This window comes from Drosophila yakuba, unplaced genomic scaffold, assembly GCF_016746365.2.
Source record: "Drosophila yakuba strain Tai18E2 unplaced genomic scaffold, Prin_Dyak_Tai18E2_2.1 Segkk4_quiver_pilon_scaf, whole genome shotgun sequence".
In the NCBI taxonomy this organism is placed as follows: Eukaryota; Metazoa; Arthropoda; class Insecta; order Diptera; family Drosophilidae; genus Drosophila; species Drosophila yakuba.
In genome coordinates, this window is record NW_025048816.1 from 770,030 (window position 1) to 793,568 (window position 23,539).

The window sequence follows — 23,539 nt, forward strand, 5'->3', positions numbered from 1 at the left end:
ATCGAAGAAAGCAACAGCAGCTGAAGCTCCCCAGTAACCCTAGTGCAGAAGGGTACTAAGAATCGCTTGTGCCTAGACGCTCGAAAAGTCAACGCTCGAACCCTTAAGGACGCATAACCTTTGCCACAAATTGACGGTCTACTGAGTCGACTGCAGGAAACCTATTATATTACCGCGATTGATTTAAGAGATGCCTTTTGGCAAATACCGCTAGAACCCAAAAGTAGAGAGAAGATGGCTTTTACAGTTCTCGGCAGGCCACTATATCAATTCACCGTTATGCCATGCGGTATGTGTAACGCGGCGCAACGAATGTGCCGCCTAATGGATAAGGTTGTCCCAGCAGCACTACGTGAGCAGGTGTTTGTTTACCTCGACGACTTATTGGTCTGCTCCCTGACCTTTGAAGAACACCTAGTAATGTTAGGCCGCGTAAGTGATTCCTTACAACGGGCTAAACTTACCATCAATGTGGACAAGAGTAAGTTCTGTTATAGTCAGGCCAGATACCTAGGATACGTTGTAGGAGGAGGATGCATCCGTACAGATGATGCCAAGATACAAGCAATACAAAAGATCCCTAGGCCAAATGCGTAGGTTTCTCGGCATAACAGGGTGTTACCGGAGATTCATTCAGAATTACGCTCAGACTGCCTCCCCGCTTCATGACAGCCTTAAGAAAGATCGCGTGAAGAAATTCGAGCTATCCGAAGCGGCCATCCAGGCCTTTGAGTCGCTGAAAACCGACATGGCAGCAGCACCTGTACTTGTCACTCCAGATTTTAAGAAACCATTCATTATTCAATGTGACGCCTCTACCACTGGCGTAGGAGGAGTACTGTTACAAAATGATGACGAAGGCGGCGAACACCGCATCGCATACATGTCCGCAAAACTAAACAATGCACAGAGGAATTACAGCATAACTGAGCTGGAATGCTACGCTGCGATCCTCAGCATCACAAAATTTCGAGCTTATGTGGAGGGAATGCCTTTTAAAGTAATAACGGACCATGCCAGCTGATGGCTGATGGGCCAGAAAGACCTATCGGGGAGGCTAGCAAGATGGAGCCTTAAACTACAGGCCTTCGACTTCACTATCGAACATCGTCGGGGGTCCCTGAACGTGGTTCCAGATGCACTATCGAAGGTTTATATGGATGCAACACAAAAAGTTCAGGTCACCGCGCCAGACCTACAAATCGACCTAAAATCCCCTTTCTTCCAAGCCCCAGAATATCTGGCACTAAGAGCCAACGCCGATAAATGCCCAGACAATCAGACCTTCGAAAGGTATGTCTACAAACGAATGGGTTTTTGCCAAAATGACACCACCAACAACGACCGAGCCTGGAAGCTCTGGGTGCCCGCCGAATTACGATCAGAGCTAACTTGGAGAGCACATCATGCCATGACAGCAGGACACGGGGGTTTACACAAATCCTTAGCCAAACTGCGACAGTTTTACTACTGGCCTGGAATGTCGGTGGATGTTCAAAAACTAGTGAAGGCTTGCGAAGTGTGTAAGGTCAGCAAGACAACCAACAAAAACAAACGCCCACCCATGGGAGAACAGCGTGTAACGAAACGGGCAGGCCAGAGGCTTTTTATAGATTTCATGGGACCATGGGACTCTGTCATTTTTGTATGCCTTGATCATTTTTCAAAATTCGTATGGCTACACCCTGTGAAACAGGCAGTAGCCACCGAAGTGGTCAAATTCCTCGAGATGAACATTTTTCATTAGTTCGGTGTGCCCGAGTTCATTCACTCCGACAACGGAAAACAGTTTGTTTCGCAAACATTTGCTGACCTCATGGATCGTTACGGCATTAGTCATATAAGAACCGGGTTGTATTCCCCCCAAGCCAACGCCGCCGAAAGAGTAAACCGATCAGTGTTACAAATTCTACACTGCCATTACTACCGACCAAAAAAATTGGGATTTGCAACTCAGCCGAATCAGCTATCATATGTCGATCGGAATGGAGCCTTTTTATGCCATGTTCGGAGTCCGAATGATCACTCACGGTTCTGCTTCCCCGGTTCTAAGGAGGTTAGGAGGCATACAATGCTCCGACCCCGAAAAAAGCCTACCGGATAAGATGGAACTTATCCGTCAAAAAGTTACCCAAAGCCTATGAAAGGGCAGGCAGATAGAGAGAGAGTACCTGGGTAAACACCCGTCGTCCGTCGGTACCCGGGAAACATCCCTACGTCAGATACCCGGGCAATCATCCTTTTTTACATCGAGGAGAAGACTCAGGGATAACTCCAGTCTCAAAGAAAAACGTCAAGGAGCAAGGACACTAGCATCCTTTAAAGGAAATAACAGGACTAACAAGGAACACACTTTGAAAGAAGACCATAGTTCCACGAAATTCTCAGGATGGGCGGCAAGGAGTCTAAGGCCTCCAACAACACAGCAAATGTGATAAACACAATGGAGGTTGTCGACCACAAACAGAGAATAGAAGGAGTACAACATACCCTGGAATTCATCACTGCTATACTGATCTTCCTGGCTCTGTTAAAGATCGTAAAAATGTACATGAGATCCGTACAGCGGAGGAGGGACTATCACCATGTCCTGGACAGAATTGTCTCCGGAGTTCCGGAAAGTGCTTAAATAGAAATACAAACTGCAAAACAATTAAAAGGTCAAGTCAAAGGTACAGGCCGTTAATGTGAACATCAGCAAAAACCAAACAACAGCAAGTGCTCGCTCCAAGTAACCTGAGAGCCGAATAGCAGCCAAAGCGGGCTTCAAAAGAACAGAAACCCAACTCATTCATACGTTTATATATATGCATACTTTACTTAGTGTATTTTTTTATACCCGTTACTCGTAGAGTAAAAGGGTTTACTAGATTCGTTGAAAAGTTAGAAAGAAAGTTGAGATTCAGCATGCAGATTCCAGAGACATAGACGCAGCGCAAGTTTTTCGATTCATGTTGCCACGCCCACTCTAACGTCCACAAACCGCCCAAAACTGCCACGCCCACACTTTTGAAAAATTTGTTGATATTTTTTCATTTTTGTATTGGTGTTGTAAATTTCTATCGATTTGCCAAAAAATCTTTTTGCCACGCCCACTCTAACGCCGACAAACCGCCCAAAGCTGTTACGCCCACACTTTTGAAAAATGTTTTGATATTTTTTTATTTTTGTATTAGTCTTATAAATTTCTATCGATTTGCCAAAAAACTTTCTGCCACGCCCACTATAACGCCTACAAACCGCCAAAAACTGTGTTTAAGACTCTCCTCCCTTCCACTAGCTGAGTAACGGGTATCTATAACGGACTATCTAGTCGGGGAACTCGACTATAGCGTTCTCTCTTGTTTTATATTCATATATATACATATATTCCCGTGCTCATTTTATTTTTACACCATTACTACATATAAATATATTTGTGTCAGGTTTAAAGAAAAATATCTTATTGTCAGCCTCTTCCAGGCAATTTCTTTCATTAATAGAAGTTAAATATTTTGTGTTCCATATTGTTTTAAATTAATAAAAATTACTTTTCAGCAACGAGTATCCGCCTTGTTTTTGTTATGCAAAAACAAGAGCCCTCAGAGCAACGTTTGTAGTCGTGAATAGCCAACAATTTTTGTTGACGTGCGCACCTTTGCTTGGTGATAAATTCGATACTCCTCGCTAACAACAGTTATAGCCAACTTATCATAAATTTTGTATGCTAGCTTTTTAATTCTTGTTTTTATTACGTGGCACTAGCCAACAATCTATTACTCAATAAAATTATGCTATTATTGTAACTACAATAAAATGAGTAGGCAAACATTTCCAGAAGGGGTGCTGACGCGCGAAGTGGAGTAGGTCAAAAACGATGACATAACGTTTGACGGACAACCTTGACAAAAGGGGATCGTATTGCGCGCCCCGCGACGATCCATTAGTCATGCGGAAGCATGAAGGGGAGGGAACATGGCCGAAACATTGCCCGATCGTTTTACGATCAAGCTACCGCTTGTGGGGCAGTGAGGACTGTTGACTGACGAACGGTACGAACTTTGAACTCAATATAGCGGACTTCAAAGGTGATCTATACTCAAGAATCGGATGTACTAGCGAAAATAATAATGCATTGGTCAATTAAGGATTATCAAATTCCTTATACCACCTTTTTATAAAACATAGCCCACCCCTTGCCTTATTGACTATAGAAAAAAAATATGGTATAAAAATTTAAGTTTACAGTGCAGAAGAACACCAAGATCATCAACCTATCTTATACTATCCAAAGAGCACCCACTTTAGTGTAAGTCGCGAGTCTTGTGGTGACACGAAAGAAAGTCATAGCTTTTCACATCGAGCCATTTAAGTTTAGTACGTTATCATTGCACCATATTTTAAAGCTTTCTAGATGGGATTGTAAGTCCAAATGAAAAGAAATGTCCTTATACTATATAACATTGTCTGCGTACATACATAAGTACACGCGAGTACACTAAAGAAGGTCGTTAATAAATATGATAAAAAGGAGTGGACCAATGTGGCTCGGCTCCCTCATCGGATGTGACTCGGAGAATACAAGAAAAAAAATGCTTGAAGAAAAACCTATGCGTCCCTTCTAAATCCTTAAAATCCAATTTAGAAGGTCAAGGGAAGGACAGCGACATATAAATAAATTTACTGAATTATATGCTTTACTAAAGTCAGTGGCATATATTTGAAGATTATTTTTGAAGCCCTGTATTACCAGGGAAGTTAACTCCAATAGGCTAGTGGTTGTTTATCTGAGTTTCATAAAACCATGGCACTGTGGTCGCTCCCATAGGACAAAAATAAAAAAAAAAGTTGAAATATTTGCTAAAAATGTGCCAACACTGCCTCCTTATACCCCAAACTTTTATGATCTGCCTTCATTGTTGTTTTGCTCTAACTCTCCTTTTCAAGAATAACTCTATAACATAGAGCAACAAACCTTTATTGGTTTTGCAGTGTGAGCAGCTTTCAAACGAAAAAATCAAAAACTAATTAAAAAAAGATTAAGTGAACAATTGTAGTCTTTATGATTGTAAAGAAAGGTATGAAGGTATTATTTTTAATACCAAACAACCATTACCATTATACAACCTTGAAAAGAATAACGCGGTCTTGCGGTAATACCAAACAACCTTTACCATTATACAACCTTGAATAGAACAACGCGGTCTCGCTGTTTTCGAGCATTTTTTCGCTTATGTACATAACTGTGCTTTTGTGGTGTGTATTCTTGTCGCCGCCTTCGTCTTTGTTTTTGTGTGTTTTTTTGTGATTTTTATTTCAGTTAATTTGTTTAAATATTTTTTTTAAGTTGTCTCTATAATTTACATTTATATTATTCTTTGTTTGTTTTAAAGGAGATAGAAGCAAATAGAATTTAGCGGTGTTCTGAGACAGGTACAAATCCAGTCAAAATTTAAAATATTATCCAATTTATGAAATTAAAAATTACATACATACTTACAGCTACATACTGAGAGCTGAATATATGGACCACTTAGAAAAAATAATAATTAAAAACAAAATCAATATTTTTAAAATTTTCTTAGCAGGGGGAATAAAAAATATTTTATTCGTTTATTTTATTTATTATATTTTTATAGAATTTCGAAAAAAATTTTAGATTTGTATCTCCACTAGAAGTATTTTTGGCCGCCCACTCTATACAAGCCCGACCACTGTGCATGGTGGTGACATGATGATATAATTGGCCTACAAAGTTCCTGCAAATGAGGAGTGATACCATTTTCAAAAAGCTTAGGGATAGCCGAAAATTTAGAGATTGCTCTGTAATTTCTTGCATCCAATCCAATGGAAAGACTCCTTCCATATATGGGGGAAGTGTGAAGTTTCCAGAGATAAGGTAAACAGTAAGAGCACGCAATATAAATCGAAAATAACAGCTTTACGCATATGAGTTTTACCAAAGACATTATAATAACAAGATGCGTAACAGCCATACATTGGTTTTGCACTATGCAGACACTTTTTTGGTGTCGAAAATTGCTCTCTTTTCGTTCGCCTAAAAATAGGAGCGTAAAAATCTAATAATAGAATTGTCTTGCTTGTGTGAGTAAAACAATAAAGGAGATGTGTGAATGTTTGCGTGCTTGTTCAAAAAGACGATTTTCGGGCCGAAATCAATTTTGATTTAAGAAACAAATTTGATTAATGCTTTGGTCAATTTCGATTCGTAACTATTATGGTTTGAAAGAAGTTATTTATACCCGTTACTCGTAGAACTTTTTTTAAAAATATCAAAATAAAATATAAAAAAATAGTTTAACTGAATCTTATTTGAATTTTAAATACTGAAAATTGGTAATTTTAACTAAATAACTTTAGTAAATAATTTAAACGTATACAAAGTAAATCATTATTACTACTGTAATATAAAACAAAGAAAGAAAGAGCTTTTCTTACCACCTATAAATGCGCGCTTCATTAAAAACATCAAAATAAAATATAAATTTTTTTTTTTCTCTCGGGAACTTAGGGCTTCTATGAAAGCCTTCCAAAACATCTAACTCTGTTTTGTGCTGTTAGTGTCTGTTTAGCATTTTTCCATGTGATGTTTATTTGGGCAAGTTCTGTTGAGCGGATCTTCTCCATATTGATCTTGGCCTTCCTACTATCCTGCTTCCTTGGGGGTTTCAGTCCAGTGCCATCATTACTATGTTACTAGGGTTTCTCCTGAAAGCGTGCCCTTCCTTATTTGGGAGTGTATCGGGGGCTCGCTCGTAACGCGCCACAGCTCTGTGTTGGCTATTCTGTTTGGGCAGAATACCCCACATATGATTCTCAGGTATTTGTTGCTGAAAACCTGCAGCTTCTGCGTTATTCTCTTCGTTGCGACACACGCATTGTAGATCCGGAGCTTTGTTCGTCGGCTGATTTGCAGATCTGCAAAGTCCAAGTCCTCAAGATTTCTGGTGAGGCTCGACGTAATCTACCACGATGTTAAAGAGTAGAGGTGATAGCGGACATCCTTGCCGAATTCCGGAGTTCGTCTGGAAAGGTGCACTTTTCCCGTTGTGCAGTACCGCCAGGCATCGTCATACATCGATTTAATGATAGCGATGAGATTAGCAGGTACTTCTTTCCTTGCAAGTGATTGCCATATTGCTGCCCGTTCAACTGAGTCAAACGCCTTCTTGAAGTCGATGAACAGGAGGTAATGCGGGTCCCTCCATTCCCCAGCTTGCTCGGTAATTATGCGTAGTGTGTTTGCCTGGTCTACGCAACTCCTGTGTGGGCTGAAGCCTGCCTGTTCTTCTCGGATTGTTGGCTCAATTTTTTCCTGAAGGCGTTCGTTCAGCAGTGTAGCTAGGTTTTTATAGCTAGTGTTGAGTAACAGGGAGAGGGACCAGTTGTTGCAGTCGCTGAGGTTGCCATTCTTGGGGAGCTTCACGATGATTCCGCTTTTCCATGGGTCAGACACAATCTCGCCTTCCCATATGCGTGCGAAATGTGGATGCAGCGTATCAGCCATCAGTGTCAATTTAAAGCAGTTCGGCTGGTATTTTGTCCTCGCCGGCTGCCTATTGCACTGCATTCACAATCTCTTTTGCATTCGGGGGTGCAGAGGGTATCCTGGTATTCCCACTTGGTGGCGCAGTGCTTCTATAGTCCGTAGCTAGGTTTGGTGATGTCGTGTGGCTAATTCCCATGATGTATTGGCGCCACCTCCGGATCTGTACATCATCTTTGGATAAGAGGTTGCCTTCTAGGTCCCTGACTGGCTGGTTCCGTCGGTGGTGGGTCCCGGCAATCCATGCAATCTGCTGGTATAACGAGCACACTGACCAACTCATAATCACTGTCTATAGATGCTCCCCTTTTGTTCGGTACGTCCAGTAGTGAGTGTCTCCATTTCCTGCTAATGCAAATGTGGTCGATCTGGTTGGGCGTGTTACCACTAGAAGATGTCCAGGAGTATTTGTGGACATCTTTGTGTGGGAATATTGTACTGCCGATGATTAGTTGGTCTAGTATTATTTCTGTGTTGAATTTGAACAAGTATTATGTTAAGGCAATGCAAAACTGACTTTTTAAGTGGTGGCAATTTGTAAAAAATAATATAGATTTAAAGTCTAAGAACTTTTAAAATGAAGGATAATTTTGTCATTTTTACAATGCATGTGCATACGTGTGCACCAATACAGTGGTCAGCTGTCGCTGTATATGCACAAGAGAGCTGCTGACTCTAGAGCTCTTCTTTTGAACAAAATTTCGAGAGAGCATAGAGCTAGTTCTAGAGCCCGCACGAAAATATCGTATGGCGTTACGCATCTTGTTATTCTAATGTCTTTGGTTCTACGTTACGGGATTCGTCAGAAAGTACCTGGAGGGACGATACAGGCATGATCGTTGTGTATTGTGTATATACATAACTTCAGAGTTAAGTATCTCCGACTTTAACCAAGTCTCTGTAAACACAGAATAGTGTTTAGTTAGCTTGCTTCGCAAGCCTGTGGTCGAAAATAGCTCATTAGGGACAGGTATCTTGAAGATGAAAGCTCCCTGGCGTAAGAAAAGTCACATTTTTCCACTTTTATGTTATCGGCTTTTATTATACCCTATACTCGTAGAGTAAAAGAGTATATTAGATTCGTTAAAAAGTATGTAACAGTATGTAACAATATTTTTGTTTATCCCGAACGTTTCAATTTCATTTCATCTTTGAGTTTTGTTTAAACACAACTTATGCTTTAACGATCCTATCGTATTATTGTTATCAAAGCAAATGGGTTTTTGTTCTCGCCAAATCCAGGTCTAAGGAAATTTAGAAAGGGTGCCATAAAACAGCTATATATATTTAAGTCCGAGGGCTTATAAAAAAAAGAACACGTTTTTATTAATTCCAATAAAGGAAGAACTAGAGCCTTTGGATTATCACTAGGTTGGATAATGGACTTCGGAGTTGAAGTTGGCAATTGATAGCGTACTCAGTACTAAACTAACTCATGGAGACATATTTGCGTTTATATAGGCAGATTTGGATAGCTTAAGAGCGAAGTTTAAGAGAATAAAGTTACAAATGTATATTCTCCCATGAGGAGAGAAGCTCCAGAATAATAGGAGTAATTGGAGAATCCTGAGATTTTGCGTGGGCGGAAGTTTTTGTTATTTCAGTTGGCTTGCCAAGTGATAGAATGTTTACGTACGCAGAGTCTAGACTTTGGAATATGATGCTGTGCGTAAGTAACAGCTAAGCTTAATCGAAGGGCCCTCGATCTTTGATTACAATTGTACTTAGACATTAATGTGTGTGTGAGTTGTTACAATTCTGTGTGTGGTTTTGTACTTAGACATTAATGTGTCTGTGTGCGTTATTTCAATAGTGTGTGTGGTTTTGTGCTTAGGCATTAATGTGTCTGTGTGAGTTGTTTTAATAGTGTGTGTGTGTGGGGAGTTTTGGGTGTAGAATGGATATGTTACTTCCCCATCCTTAAGAAAAAAAACCTGTCCTCAGGCATTTAGATTAGGGTACAACACAGAATTGGCGGTACAATATTGTCTGTTTCAGGATATTTTCGTTTCTTAGGGTTTGATTTTTGAATTTTACAATTAACTTTTGGGGTACTATTTTATATTTATAGATAAAGTACAATAATGAAATTATAACAATTATGATTAATGTTGTAAGTGTAATTATTTGAAAGACATTATTCGTCTGATTGTGTTGTTCGATTATTTCTTTTGTCTGAATGTATTCGAGTGGTTCATGTTTTGTTACATTATTGTTAACATAGATAGTTTGTGCATAGTCTAAAATGGTTGTTGGTAATTAATATTTTTTCAAGTTGAACAGAACAATTACATGCTTTTATCATGTTATTGCCTTCTATTATAGATTCGCTATTGATACAATTTTGGTGAACTTTGCCGTGTAAGTTTAATTATTGTGTGAAAAATATTTGTCATGTATTGTTTCGGTTAGTATGTTACTTTTTACGTCTGGGTATGGTATTATTTCAAAAACTGGTGTTTTGATTATGTCTCTTAGAATATGGGATATTATCAGAATTTCGTTGGTATCATATTTAAGCCAAGTAGATGTATTGATATTAAGAAGTTGTTCAGAATTGACATGGATTAATAAATCGTGTTTTAAAAGGTTTGGGTTAAATATAACTAAGCGTGTCGGTTGCACTAGTATACTACTAGTGCACTAGTAATGTATTTAGTGAATTATTGTAGGCTGAAAATTATTAAAGCTATCATTTGTTCTCCTTTAAAGTTATAAATTAAATGATTAGTCAATTCGAATCCTTCATTAATGACCTCTATTACGTGGTTAAGTTCGCTTATTTGCGCATTGTTTTTAGAGATGTCGGCTATTTTTTGTTGTAATTCTTCTTTATCTTCTTGATCTAGAGTACCGAATAAGTTTTTGTAAATTGTTTCCATAAGGCTAACAAGATCGCTTATACTACGTGTTAAAATTCTTATACCGGATCTATTGATCCGGTTTGAAAGATTAGGTAGCCGTTTTTGACCTGGATAGGGGTTATTTCTAGGTATTGTGTGTTAATTGTCGATAGGAGGCATAACATGAGTATTATGCTCGGGAGTAGGCCTGGAAATTTGCTGAAGTTCGATCGTTTGTGTTATGTTTTGTTTTGTGATTGTATATATAAAGTATTTTTTCGAAATTAGTGAATTGTTTTTCAGGTTTAGTTTCGCTTGATATTATCCTTAATATTTTATTAACAGTTTTATGAAACCGCTCAATGTAAGAAATTCCATTTTAACTTGTTATATTTAGACTTCTAATTCTAACCAGAGTTTAAGTGCAATGCACATGAAAGCGAAGTCTTTGTCGCCTCTTATTTCTATGGGTTTACCCATATCGTTGAATAACTCTTTTAGCTTCAAGCCAATCTCTACTGTTTAATTCTATTTACAATTAATTTCAATACATGATAGGAACTGTTTATTTAGTATCAAGAGAGAATGCTATAGTCGAGTTCCCCGACTATCTAATACCCGTTAATCAGCTAGTGGAAGTGCGAAGGAGAGTCTTCAACACTGACAGTTTTTGGCGTTAGAGTACGCCAAAACTGACCAAAAGTTCTTTGGCAAATAGATAGAAATTTACAAGACTAATAGAAAAATGAAAAAATATCAAAGCATTTTTAGAAAGTGTGGGAGTGGCAACTTTGGGCGGTATGTGGGCGTTAGAGTGGGCGTGGCAAAAAGTTTTTGGCAAATCGATAGAAAATTACGAGACCAATACAAAAATAAAAAAATATCAAAACATTTTTAGAAAGTGTGGGCGTGGCAGCTTTGGGTGGTTTGTGGGCGTTAGAGTGGACGTGGCAAAAAGTTTTTAGGCAAATTGATAGAAATTTACAAGACTAATACTAAAAAGAAAATATATCAAAACATTTTTCAAAAGTGTGGGCGTGGCAGCTTTGGGCGGTTTGTGGGCGTTAGAGTGGGAGGGGCAAAATGAATCGACAAACTGGCGCTGCTTCTCAATCCTAATCTCAACTTTTTAGCTTTAGTAGTTCCTGAGATCTCGGCGTTCATACGGACGGACAGACGGACGGACATGGCCAGATCGACTCGGCTTTTGATCCTGATGAAGAATATATATATTTTCAACGAATCTAGTATACCCTTTTACTCTACGAGTAACGGGAATAAAAAGTAATAAAATCTTATCCATATACTTAAACTACTATCGAAATTTCAGTTCATTACCATCTCCAGGTTCAGAGCAAAAGAAATGGCGATTAGTAATTCACTATCGTCAAATTAAAAAAATTACTATCCGATAAATTTCCACTCCCAAGAATTTATGATATTTTGGATCAGCTTAGACGAGCAAAATATTTTTCATGTCTTGAGTTAATGTCAGAATTTCATCAAAATGAACTCGAAGAAGGTTTAAGAGATATAACTTCATTTTCAACGAGCAATGGCTCGTATCGCTTCACGCGAATACCTTTCGGACTAAAGCTCCTAATTCATTTTAGAAAATGATGACTATAGCTTTTTCTGGATTAGAACCTTCACAAGCATTCATTTATATGGATGACTTAATAGTCATAGGTTGTTCCAAAAAACATATGCTTCAAAACTTAACAGACGTTTTTTGAGAAATGTAGGAAATATAATCTAAAGTTACATCTAGAAAAATGCTCATTTTTTATGCATGAGGTGACTTTTCTCGGTCATAAATGCACAGATAGAGGAATACTTCCGGATGACAAGAAATATGATGTCATTATGAATTACCCTACACCGCACAATGCGGACAGCGCTAGACGCTTCATAGCATGTTGTAATTATTATAGCCGTTTCATAAAAAATTTCGCCAAACAATCACGGCACATAACAAGATTATGTAAAAAGAATGTTCCTTTCGAATGGACAGATGAATGCAATCCAAAATGCATTCCAATATTTAAAAACAAAACTCATGGAACCAACTTTGCTACAATATCCTGATTTCAGAAAATAGTTCTGTATAATAACTGATGCAAGTAAGCAAGCGTGCGGACGATTTTAACTCAAAACCATAACGGACTCCAACTTCCCATTGCATACGCATCAAGAGCTTTCAGTAAAGGAGAAAGTAATAAATGTACAACTGAGCAGGAATTAGCTGGAATTCATTGGGCAATATTACATTTTGGACCATATGTTTATGGAAAACACTTTACAATCAAAACAGATCTTTCTGCCTGTCATATACTTTTCAACGAATCTAGTATTTCATTAATTTGATGGTCAAAGTCTAAGGAAAGATTTTATTCCTTTTGTGGTTTTAGGAAAAGGGAAATTAATAATTGTATTTATTTTGTTTTGGTTTTATACCGTCTGTCTTGATAATGTGACCGACAAATTCTGTTTTTTTCTTTGGAAATTCACATTTATCAAGTTAAAATTTTAGATTACCTGATCATAATTTATCGAATACAATGACATTATGTGTTCCCCCAATGAAGCGGAATAAATGAAATTCACATTTATCAAGTTAAAATTTTAGATTACCTGATCATAATTTATCGAATACAATGACATTATGTGTTCCCCCAATAAAGCGGAATAAATGATAATTGTCTAAAGATGTGTTTAGACATGATAAGTAGACAAACTATAATTATGTTTATTTATGGGCTGCAATAAACATGGCACGGGACAACATAAGTGGCAACTACAGATAAGTACGATTGTAGTGGTCTATTGCCGAAGTGCTATAGGCCACAAACATAGATTTAAGATAAATCTCAGCTGCATTGACCAGCGCAACTGCAGCGTCTTACAAGCGCTGCATTATATAATTAGATGATAAGAACCTATTTAAGAATGAAAAAAAGGCGATGCCCTCGCAGTAGCGAGTCAGTTAGATTCAAACACCCAGCGACCAATCAAAAAATCCTCCAACGGATCACGCCAAAGAATACAAGCAGAAAGCACAAGTCACAGTGATTGTTTTCCCAAGATGTTGTCGGAAAGATCTGTGAAATTGATGCAAGACCAAGAAGAGCTGCAGAACATACTGCAAGCCATCAAGGACAAGGCATCTATACCAGCAATAGAAGCATTGGTAGACCAATTTACTACTAACAACAATGCGCTGGTAAAATTGGGAGTTGGCGATCATCAATATTTTAATGATAAAATATTGGGTCGAATTTGGGTCCCCCCCACGTCCCACCCCGAATTTCCCAGGCAAAAGATACTTTCAACTCAGCATAAAAAACGCGCAGCCTAGTGCAAGTTCTGCTACAAGCGCAGTTTCTGCGCAGTCCGAAATTGTATGGCGGGCATACATTTTTTCCTGTATTGGCGGCTTGTTCTTCAATCCCTGACATTGTAATGATTTTAATTGAATGTATAATGATTAACTATTCTTCAAATCAGGTTCACTCCAAGCTTCGAGAAGTAAAGACGTGTGACTGCTTAGCAGCGAGTAATAATCTCTTATCAGTACTTAACAATAACAACAACATCCAACACAACTGTTCATCAGGCTGGAACTGGAAAAGACACAAATAACAATTCGTAAAACATCAACAGTGAACAAGTGCAGTCGGGCAATAGCCCAACGACGACAATGCCACCTGACATAAACAGACTGTTCAAAGCAACTGCAATTAAACCTAAGCTTATAACTGTGAATAGAACAGACAACAAAACGTTTGAAAATGTTTCACCATTTATATTAAAAAAGTAATAGACTATACTTGTAACGGAGAAGTCGAATCATGCAAAAAAACAAGAGCCGGTGCTCTGCTAATTAAAACGAAAAACACTACACAAGCCCTAAAACTCTGAAAACTTACCACCTCTGCCGACTTCCCTATAACTGCAAGTGAACACAAAACATTTAACATTTCACTTAAGGAGTTATCTACTAGAACGAACTGCGCAACATCGAGGACGCAATCATCTTAAACGAGCTAAATTCCCAAAAGGTCACTGAAATAAAAAAAATTATGAAAATGGAAAACAACAACCTCAAAGAAACCTGTCTAATTATCTTAACATTTGCATCACTAAACCTACCAGAGACACTAATGTTTGGCTACGAACGCGTAAATATCCGACCGTACATCCCACTACCACTAAGATGTCGCACTTGCAAGTCCAACAAATTATGCAACAACTGCTCTGCCGAACAACATACCATTGAAAATGAACCTTGCATTAAGGACAAATTTTGCATCAACTGCAAATATGATATCAACAAGCAAATCAATCAAAGCCCTACAGACAAGTCATGCTCAGCTTTCATAAAGCAAAAAGAGATAACATTAATATCTTAGCAAAAGTAAATCATAAAACAGCAACCAGTATATATTTCTCACGGCACTTACACCAGGACTCCAAATTCTTCACATAGCAGCGGCCCAACCAAGTCATCAAACAGCCCCAACTTACAAACCAACAAACAAACAACCCTCAGCAGCAGCACATCGAACACCAATCAACAACAAAGAACAATAATAACATACCAAGATCTAGAAACTGAAATGGACACATTGGATTTCCCAACAACATCTAAAACTATATCATCAACCAATGAAGGACTATCTGAAGAACTCAAGCTTAGATTATATGGTAGCAAACAAGCTAATCTCACCAAACCCCTAAAATGTAAAGATAAAAATGAATCTAAGCCAAAAAAAAAATAACAAAAACAAAAACCCCACCCTAAACGGTGATATCGAAAGCATATAACACCCGCTAACCTGCATACTGGTGCCCTTGATGGCCGCGGTGCACCAGGGGCACCAAACACTCAGACAAGTGTCTCCTATCTAATGATATTATATCACAAGATAGAGGACACATAAAAATCCACCCATAATGCAACTGAAAATCTCTTATTAGTATCTTAATTTAAAAAAACCTATATAAACTCCCTTTATTATATATAATTAATGGTAAAAATACTCCAATGGAATATTAATGGATATTTAAACCACTATGATCAGTTGCAAATCCTTATAAAATCTCATAATCCAAAAATAATCTCCTTGCAAGAAACTCACCTACTCCTCACAACAAATATACCAATCCCAATCAATTTCACATTATACAACGCAAAATCAGGCAGGTGTTGCCCTCCTAATACACAACTCAATACAGCAACAAAACATTCCTATAAACTGTCAAAAGTACAAGTTCACTCAAAAATCATATTTACTATAATTTCTTCGTACATAACTCCCAATAGGACATTCAACCTAAAAAACCTAAAAGACACATACAATAATCTTCTACCACCTGTTTTAATAACAGGGAACTTCAATAGCTGGCACAGATCTTGGGGATCACAAAACAATAACTACAGAGGTATTACACTATTTAAATTCATTAATCAATCCTCTCTCACAACCCTCAACGATGGCTCCCCAACTCACTTTAGCACCCACCACACATTCACAAATATTGACCTCTCTCTAGCTTCACCCTCTATATTGTTACGCTGTAAATGGAGCAAAAACAACTCTCTCTCAGGAAGCGATCACGATCCAATTCACATAAGCCTATTCGACGACACTAACTTTATTTCTCCGAAAACATGTCAAAAATTCAATCTCAACAAAGCCAACTGGCCCCTTTTTAAAGAGATAACAGAGACACACTCATCCAATAGACCACCATGCAATAACACTAACAAAGAAGCTGTCAATATCACAAAGATCTTAATCCATGGGGGCAACCAAGCAATCCCACAATACCAACAACAACGAAAATCCAAACTTGTCCCATGGTGGGATCCTCCTAATTAAAAGACAATAAACAAACAGAATGGATTAAATTAAATAGCGATATCAACACAATAAACATTATAAACTACAAAAAAGCCAATGCCAAACTAAAAAGAGAAATATAAATTAGAAAAAGAATATCTATGCAAAACTTTACGAGTGAAATACACCCAAATACACCAATAAGTAACCGCTTCTGCGGCTTAAAATCACGACATGATATTCACTGCCTCTCTAAACTAAATGATCAAACTACTAACATACAAAATAGGAATGATATAGCTAACACGCTCAGCTATCATTGGTCAGAAGCAGCGCTAGACACCAACTTCCCGGCAATATTCAGACAACACAACTCCATCTCGCGACCACTTAACACCCTCATACCCTCGCCCCTAGCATTGAATATAGAAAAGGACATCACCATGGTCGAACTCCTATCCGCTCTCAACCAATTAAAAGGTAAAACCCCCGCGCGAGATCGCATAACCTACCCAATGATAAAGAACCTCCATCTCAACCTTCTCCAAAGACTCCTTAACTTATTCAATAACATCCTCAACACACAAATTCCCCAGCAATTCAAATTTAGCTGCATCATACCCATTCTGAAACCAAATATGAATAAAACATCAATAAACGCCTATCGCCCCATCTCTCTCAATCCCTGCATTGCAAAAATACTTGACAAAATCATAGCAAGACGGCTATGGTGGATTGCCACAAACGGCAAGCTTCTAAATAGCCGCCAAATGGGCTTCAAAAAAGGGAAATCAGTGTATGACTGTCTAGCCGTATTAGACTACCATACCATGTCCTCCCTCTCAACTAAAAGTCACGCCTCTATTATTTCGCTAGACTTTGCCAAGGCATTTGACAGAGTCGGTATCCATAGCATTATCGACGAACTTATCGAATGGAAAATAGGACCGAGAGTAATCAAAAATATCTTTAACTTCCTAACAAACCGAAAAATGACTGTGTTAGCCAATAATGTATACTCCTCCCAGCAGCCGCTTAACAATGGAATCCCACAAGGCTCACCCCTGTCGGTGATTTTATTCGCTACAGTCTTTAACAAAGTAAACAAACTTATTGACAAACACAAAAACTGAGAGTTTACAGCATATGCTGATGACTACAAAATCATCTACAAATTAAATAAAAAACAAAATACACTTAACATAGACCCATTACTCACTGACATCAAACAATTGTGCAACTACTCAGGAGCCTCACTATCAATAGACAAATGCAAGCATTTGCACTTCTGCAGGAAAAGCATTTGCTACCTAACTTTCCAATCCAACACATACACCCTACAAAACGTAGACTCACTAAAAACTCTCGGTATTACAATTGACAATAAATACAGATGGAGCAAACACATCGACAACACTCCAACTTTCAAATAGACTTAATATAATAAAATGCCTATCCAGTAACAAATGTAAATATAATACTTTATGTAGTAAAGGCAATAATAATGTCAAAAATTGATTTCGGGCTCCACCTTTATGGTACAGCGCCCAAATCAGCCCTCAATAAATTAAAAACAATGTACCACTCAGCTATTAGACTCGCTCTTTGCTCTTTTCCTTCAACCCCAATAAACAACCTGCTACACGAAGCAAACATTTTACCAATAGAATATAGAACAGCTCATGCCATCCAAAAAATTTCAAATTATTCATGAATTCAAAACAATCTCCCATAGAAACTATCTACAACCAAATTATTAAAGCTAAAAGAATTCCAACAATCAAATCTTCGCTCCATAACACAATTTACGTATGCAAAGAACTCCAAATCCAAATTTCCCCTATAACAACAACAAAACCCCGCATTGGGTTATCAACGACAGGTCGTTTAACACCTCACTTCACTATACAACCAAAGCAAACACTCCACCAATAATATATCAACATAAATTTAGAGAATATAAAAACACAATGAAAGATCGCATATTATAAAATTATAAATAAATATAAAACCGATAAACTAATACTGCTTTGGGTCCCAGGACTGCGGTATAGTAGGAAATGAGTTAGCAGACAATACAGCAAAGAACACCTATAATTTTCCTTTAATCTTCGAAAACAACCACAATACATCTGATATAAGCAACTTCATAAAGAAAAGCACCCAACAATACTTTAAACTAATACTTAACAACGCATCCCAATACTACAACAAGAAAAAATACATCACGAATCGACTCTTTAAAATTCAAAAGACTAAGACTAGGACATACAAACCTAGCCCATAGCCATCTCCTTCCAATCCCAAAATCTTACCACCACTTTGTACAAAGTGCAATTCAACACTCTCCATTATACACATACTCATCGATTGCCCACTATATAATACAGAAAGATCCTTATATCTGCAAAAAAACATTTAAAAGAAATAACATCATCCTTAAACAATCAAATAGTTTCCATCTAATTTAATTATTACAAATCCAAATCATGTAAATAAAAAAAAACAAAAAGAATATTTAGTATTTATGTTTATATATAAATATGAATATATAATAAGTATAACCCACACATTAAAAAACAAGAGAGAACGCTATAGTCGAGTTCCCCGACTATCTGATACCCGTTACTCAGCTAGTGGAAGGGAGAAGGAGAGTCTTAAACACAGTTTTTGTAGGGGTTATAGTGGGCGTGGCAGAAAGTTTTTTGGCAAATCGATAGAAATTTACAAGACTAATACAAAAATGAAAAAATATCAAAACATTTTTCAAAAGTGTGGGAGTAGCGGCTTTGGGCGGTTTGTGGACGTTAGAGTGGGCGTGGCAAAAATTTTTTTGGCAAATCGATAGAAATATACAAGACCAATACAAAAATGCAAAAATTTCAAAACATTTTTAAAAGTGTGGGCGTAGCAGCTTTGGGCGGTTTGTGGGCGTTAGAGTAGGCGTGGCAAAAAGTTTTTTGGCAAATCGATAGAAATTTACAAGACCAATACAAAAATGAAAAAATATCAAAACATTTTTCAAAAGTGTGGGCGTGGCAGTCTTGGGCGGTTTGTGGGCGTTAGAGTGGGCATGGCAACATGAATCGACAAACTTGCGCTGCGTCTATGTCTCTGGAGTCTGTATGCTTAATCTCAACTTTCTAGCTTTTGTAGTTCCTGAGATCACAGCGTTCATACGGATGGACAGACAGACGGACAGACGGAAATGGTCATATCAACTCGGCTATTGGTCCTGATCAATATATATATATATATACTTTATATGGTCGGAAACCCTTCCTTCTGGCTGTTATATACTTTTCAACGAGTCTAGTATACCTGTTTGGGAACGAGACACCGCGCGAACAAGTCACCCTTTATCTTTGTTTACATTTACATTTGCATTTGTCTGCAGCTGCAGCGGAGCTTATCAGCGGAATCAATTTAATTGTCCGCGAGCTTGCCCAGTACTTTTCCAAACTTCTAACTTTTTCTAACTGTAACTTGTTTACGTCTTATGCTAGTTTAATCGTATGGCGTGAGTACAGCCAAAGCTTAAGTCAGTCACATTTTTGATCTACAAGCAAACGTACGCATCGGTGTCGAACGAATTAATATTAAGTGTCGGAAATTAACCAATAAATCAAAATAAACAGTACCACTGGCGGTTTATTTATGAACATAAAATAATTGGTCCTTCGAGCCGGATTACCGGAACTGCGTTTCTTTCGGGCATTTGATTTTGATTATTGGCCTTTTGGCAAACGGTGATCTATAGATTCCTACATCGTATAGAATCGTTCCCTTCTTTCGACCACCATGCGGAGTGTGATTCAGCAACGGGGCTTCTGCAAAAGCCAAATTACTCGTGCGCATAATAATGCCTTAAAATTTGTTGATGACATTCATTCAGTGCAAACAATAGTTGTCCGCCTGGCGCAACTACAGGAAAATTATTTGCGGTTCGTACGGCTCTCGGAAGAGCTGTATGCATTTAAATCGGAAGCCGATTGGGAGGACCCTGACGAGGATTTTGACGCATATGAGGATAAACATTATGCTACACACGCTATTCTCAGCAATACTTTGGAGGAGTTGAGACGGGATGTCACCTCAAACAGTGTTGATGCCACAGTTCAAGCCGCAGGCACATCCCAGAGAAGTCATGTCGATTTTCAGTTCGAGCGAATTAAACTTCCGACTTTTTCTGGAAATTATGACGACTGGAAACATTTTTCGGACATGTTTATTGGATCGATTGCTTCCAATTCGAGCCTGACGGATTGCCAACGATTTCACTATTTAAAATCGTACCTTGCCGGAGACGCGTTTGCATTAGTTAAACATATTCCAGTTACTAATGACAACTATCGGGAAGCATGGGATCGGCTGGAACAGCGATATAACAAACAATCGCTTATTATTCGATCGTTCTTAAACAGTTTCATGAGCCTTCCGAGTGCTATAAATTCAAATATCGGCACAGTGCGGAAAATTGCCGATGGTGCAGACGAAGTTATTCGTGGTCTACGAGCTCTTAATTGCGAAGAGAGGGATCCCTGGCTAATCTTCATTTTACTTTCAAAATTGGATAGCGATACCCGACAAGCCTGGGCTCAGTGCGCAGAATCCGAGGAAAAAGGTGTGACCATCCACCGATTCCTGAAATTTCTCACATCACGCTGCGATACGTTGGAGGCTTTTAACTTAACTCAATCAACCCAAGCTCGACGCGCAGCTACCACGCACCACGCAGACACGCATCCAAGACGGGAAGAGCCGAAGTGCACATCGTGCCAGCAGAATCACCAACTGTTTAAGTGTCCTCAATTCATCGCACTCGACATTGCATCTCGCCGAGACTTCCTCAAATCAAGAATGCTCTGTTTCAATTGCCTCAGCCCGGCTCATATGGTGGGCAACTGTACATCGAGGCATACTTGTCGGATCTGCCGCCGCAAGCATCATACTTTGGTTCATGGCTCGTCGCAGCCAATTCAAAATGGCAACAACATTGACACGGCAAGTGTTGGCAGCTGCGATCGACCAGCAGTCTCACATGCGGGATCTACAATTGGCCACAATCAACCGCTAGCTCGAGAAGGTCATCGCTTGGGAAGCGAGACTCCCGCGGAAAACAACTTTACGCATCATACTCTGGAGAATATTCCGGCGGCTGGTTCTCAGACTCTGTTGCCAACCATCCTTGCTGACGTCATCGACGCCTGGGGAAATACTACAACCTGCAGGCTGCTCCTGGACACTGGATCTACAATAACCTTGGCATCGGAATCATTTGTTCAGCGAATAGGCGTGCGTCGAACGCACGCACGGATTTCTATTCTCGGTCTCGCCGCCAACAGCGCGGGCGTTACCCGAGGACGCGCACATATCAAGCTGCGCTCTCGTCATTCGGGCCAAGCTGTCGAATTGGTCTCGATCATTCTCAACTCGCTGACGTCATCACTTCCTGCCCAAGTTATTGACACCTCATCCTCTACGTGGAGGCAAATCTGCGAGCTTCCTTTGGCAGCCCCAACGTTCTGCACACCTGGAGCAATCGATGTCATTGTTGGATCGGATCAACTTTGGTCTCTATACACAGGAGATCGGAAACACTTTGGTAACGGCTTTCCTATCGATCTCAATACTGTATTTGGTTGGATTCTTGCAGGCTCTTACTCTGCATTCAATGATTACCCTACTTCTGCGGTTACTCATCACGCGGACCTAGACACGATGGTTCGTTCATTCATGGAGATGGACAGCATTCAGCCTAACCAGGCTCTCCTGGACGCCAGCGATCCCACAGAGCGTCATTTCGCTGCCACACACAAGCGCTCGACGGACGGGGTGTACGGTGTCGAGTATCCCTTCAAGGAGAAGGCACCGCCTATTGATTCGACCTTGCCACAGGCCATCAATCGCTTCTTCTTGCTGGAACGCAAATTTCGTCGGTATCCAGAATTGAAGCAGCAGTACGAAGCCTTCCTGGACGACTACTTGCAACGTGGACATATGGAACAACTGACCTCGGCTCAGGTTGAGGATTCCCCAGACACCTGCTTCTATTTGCCGCACCACGCTGTCATCAAGCTGGACAGTCTGACTACCAAATGTCGTGTAGTTTTTGATGGATCAAGAAAGGACAGCTCTGGAGTATCGCTCAATGACAGACAACATATTGGTCCACCGATTCAACGCGATCTTCTTGGCGTTTGTCTACGCTTCCGGCAGCACCAATATGTTTTATGCGCAGATGTCGAAAAGATGTTTCGAGGCATTAAAATCTTTAAGCCACACACCAATTATCAGCGCATTGTTTGGTGCAAGACTGAGAATGAACCTCTGCTTCATTTTCGCCTGCTGACGGTTACCTACGGATTGGCACCGTCACCATTTCTGGCTGTTCGAGTTCTAAAGCAACTTGCCGACGATCATGGCCATGAATACCCTGCAGGAGCTCACGCTCTTCTGCACGATGCCTATGTGGACGATATCCCTACAGGCGCCAACACATTCGAGGAGCTTATGATTCTCAAGGACGAACTTATAGCCCTCTTGGATAAGGGAAAATTCAAGCTACGCAAATGGAGTTCTAATAGTTGGCGTCTTCTGAAATCATTACCAGAGGAAGATAGATGTTTTGAACCTATCCAGCTCTTCAACAAATCAGCTGCGGATTCACCTGTCAAAGTTCTTGGTATCCAATGGAACCCTGGGAAGGACGTTCTGTATCTCAACCTAAAGGGATGCGATGCGACCATTTCTCCGACGAAAAGAGAACTCTTGTCTCAGCTATCAAGAATTTATGATCCGCTTGGACTGGTAGCGCCGGTCACAGTTCTACTCAAGTTAATCTTCCAAGAAAGCTGGACAAGTGTCCTGCAGTGGGACGACCCCATTCCTGAAGGTCTACGTACGCGCTGGAGAGCCTTAGTAGAGGATTTGCCAGCACTTACGCAATGCCAAGTACCACGGTATATTGCGTCACCATTTCGAGATGTTCAACTACACGGATTCGCCGACGCATCCTCGCACGCCTACGGTGCGGTAGTTTACGCTCGAGTTGCAGTTGGATGCAGCTTTCAAGTAACTCTAGTTGCCGCCAAAACACGGGTGGCCCCGATCAAGCCCGTATCAATTCCACGTTTGGAGCTAAACGCTGCGTTACTTCTATCTCGATTGCTGTCTATTGTCAAAGCATCACTAACAATTCCTCTTTTCAGCACGAGCTGCTGGACAGATTCAGAAATTGTGCTACACTGGCTTTCAGCTCCCCCTCGACGGTGGAACACCTACGTCTGCAACCGAACTTCTGA

General features: G+C 39.5%; 1 protein-coding gene across 1 annotated transcript; it reads left to right on the forward strand.

The window, feature by feature from the left end:
• The first annotated feature begins 291 nt into the window (after positions 1 to 291).
• On the forward strand, positions 292 to 23,539 carry LOC122319659. Its single transcript, XM_043207256.1, has 5 exons — positions 292 to 481; positions 615 to 1,000; positions 1,085 to 1,293; positions 20,660 to 23,270; positions 23,447 to 23,539. The coding sequence occupies exons 1-5, from the start codon at positions 292 to 294 to the stop codon at positions 23,537 to 23,539; spliced, it is 3,489 nt and encodes a 1,162-aa protein (XP_043063191.1).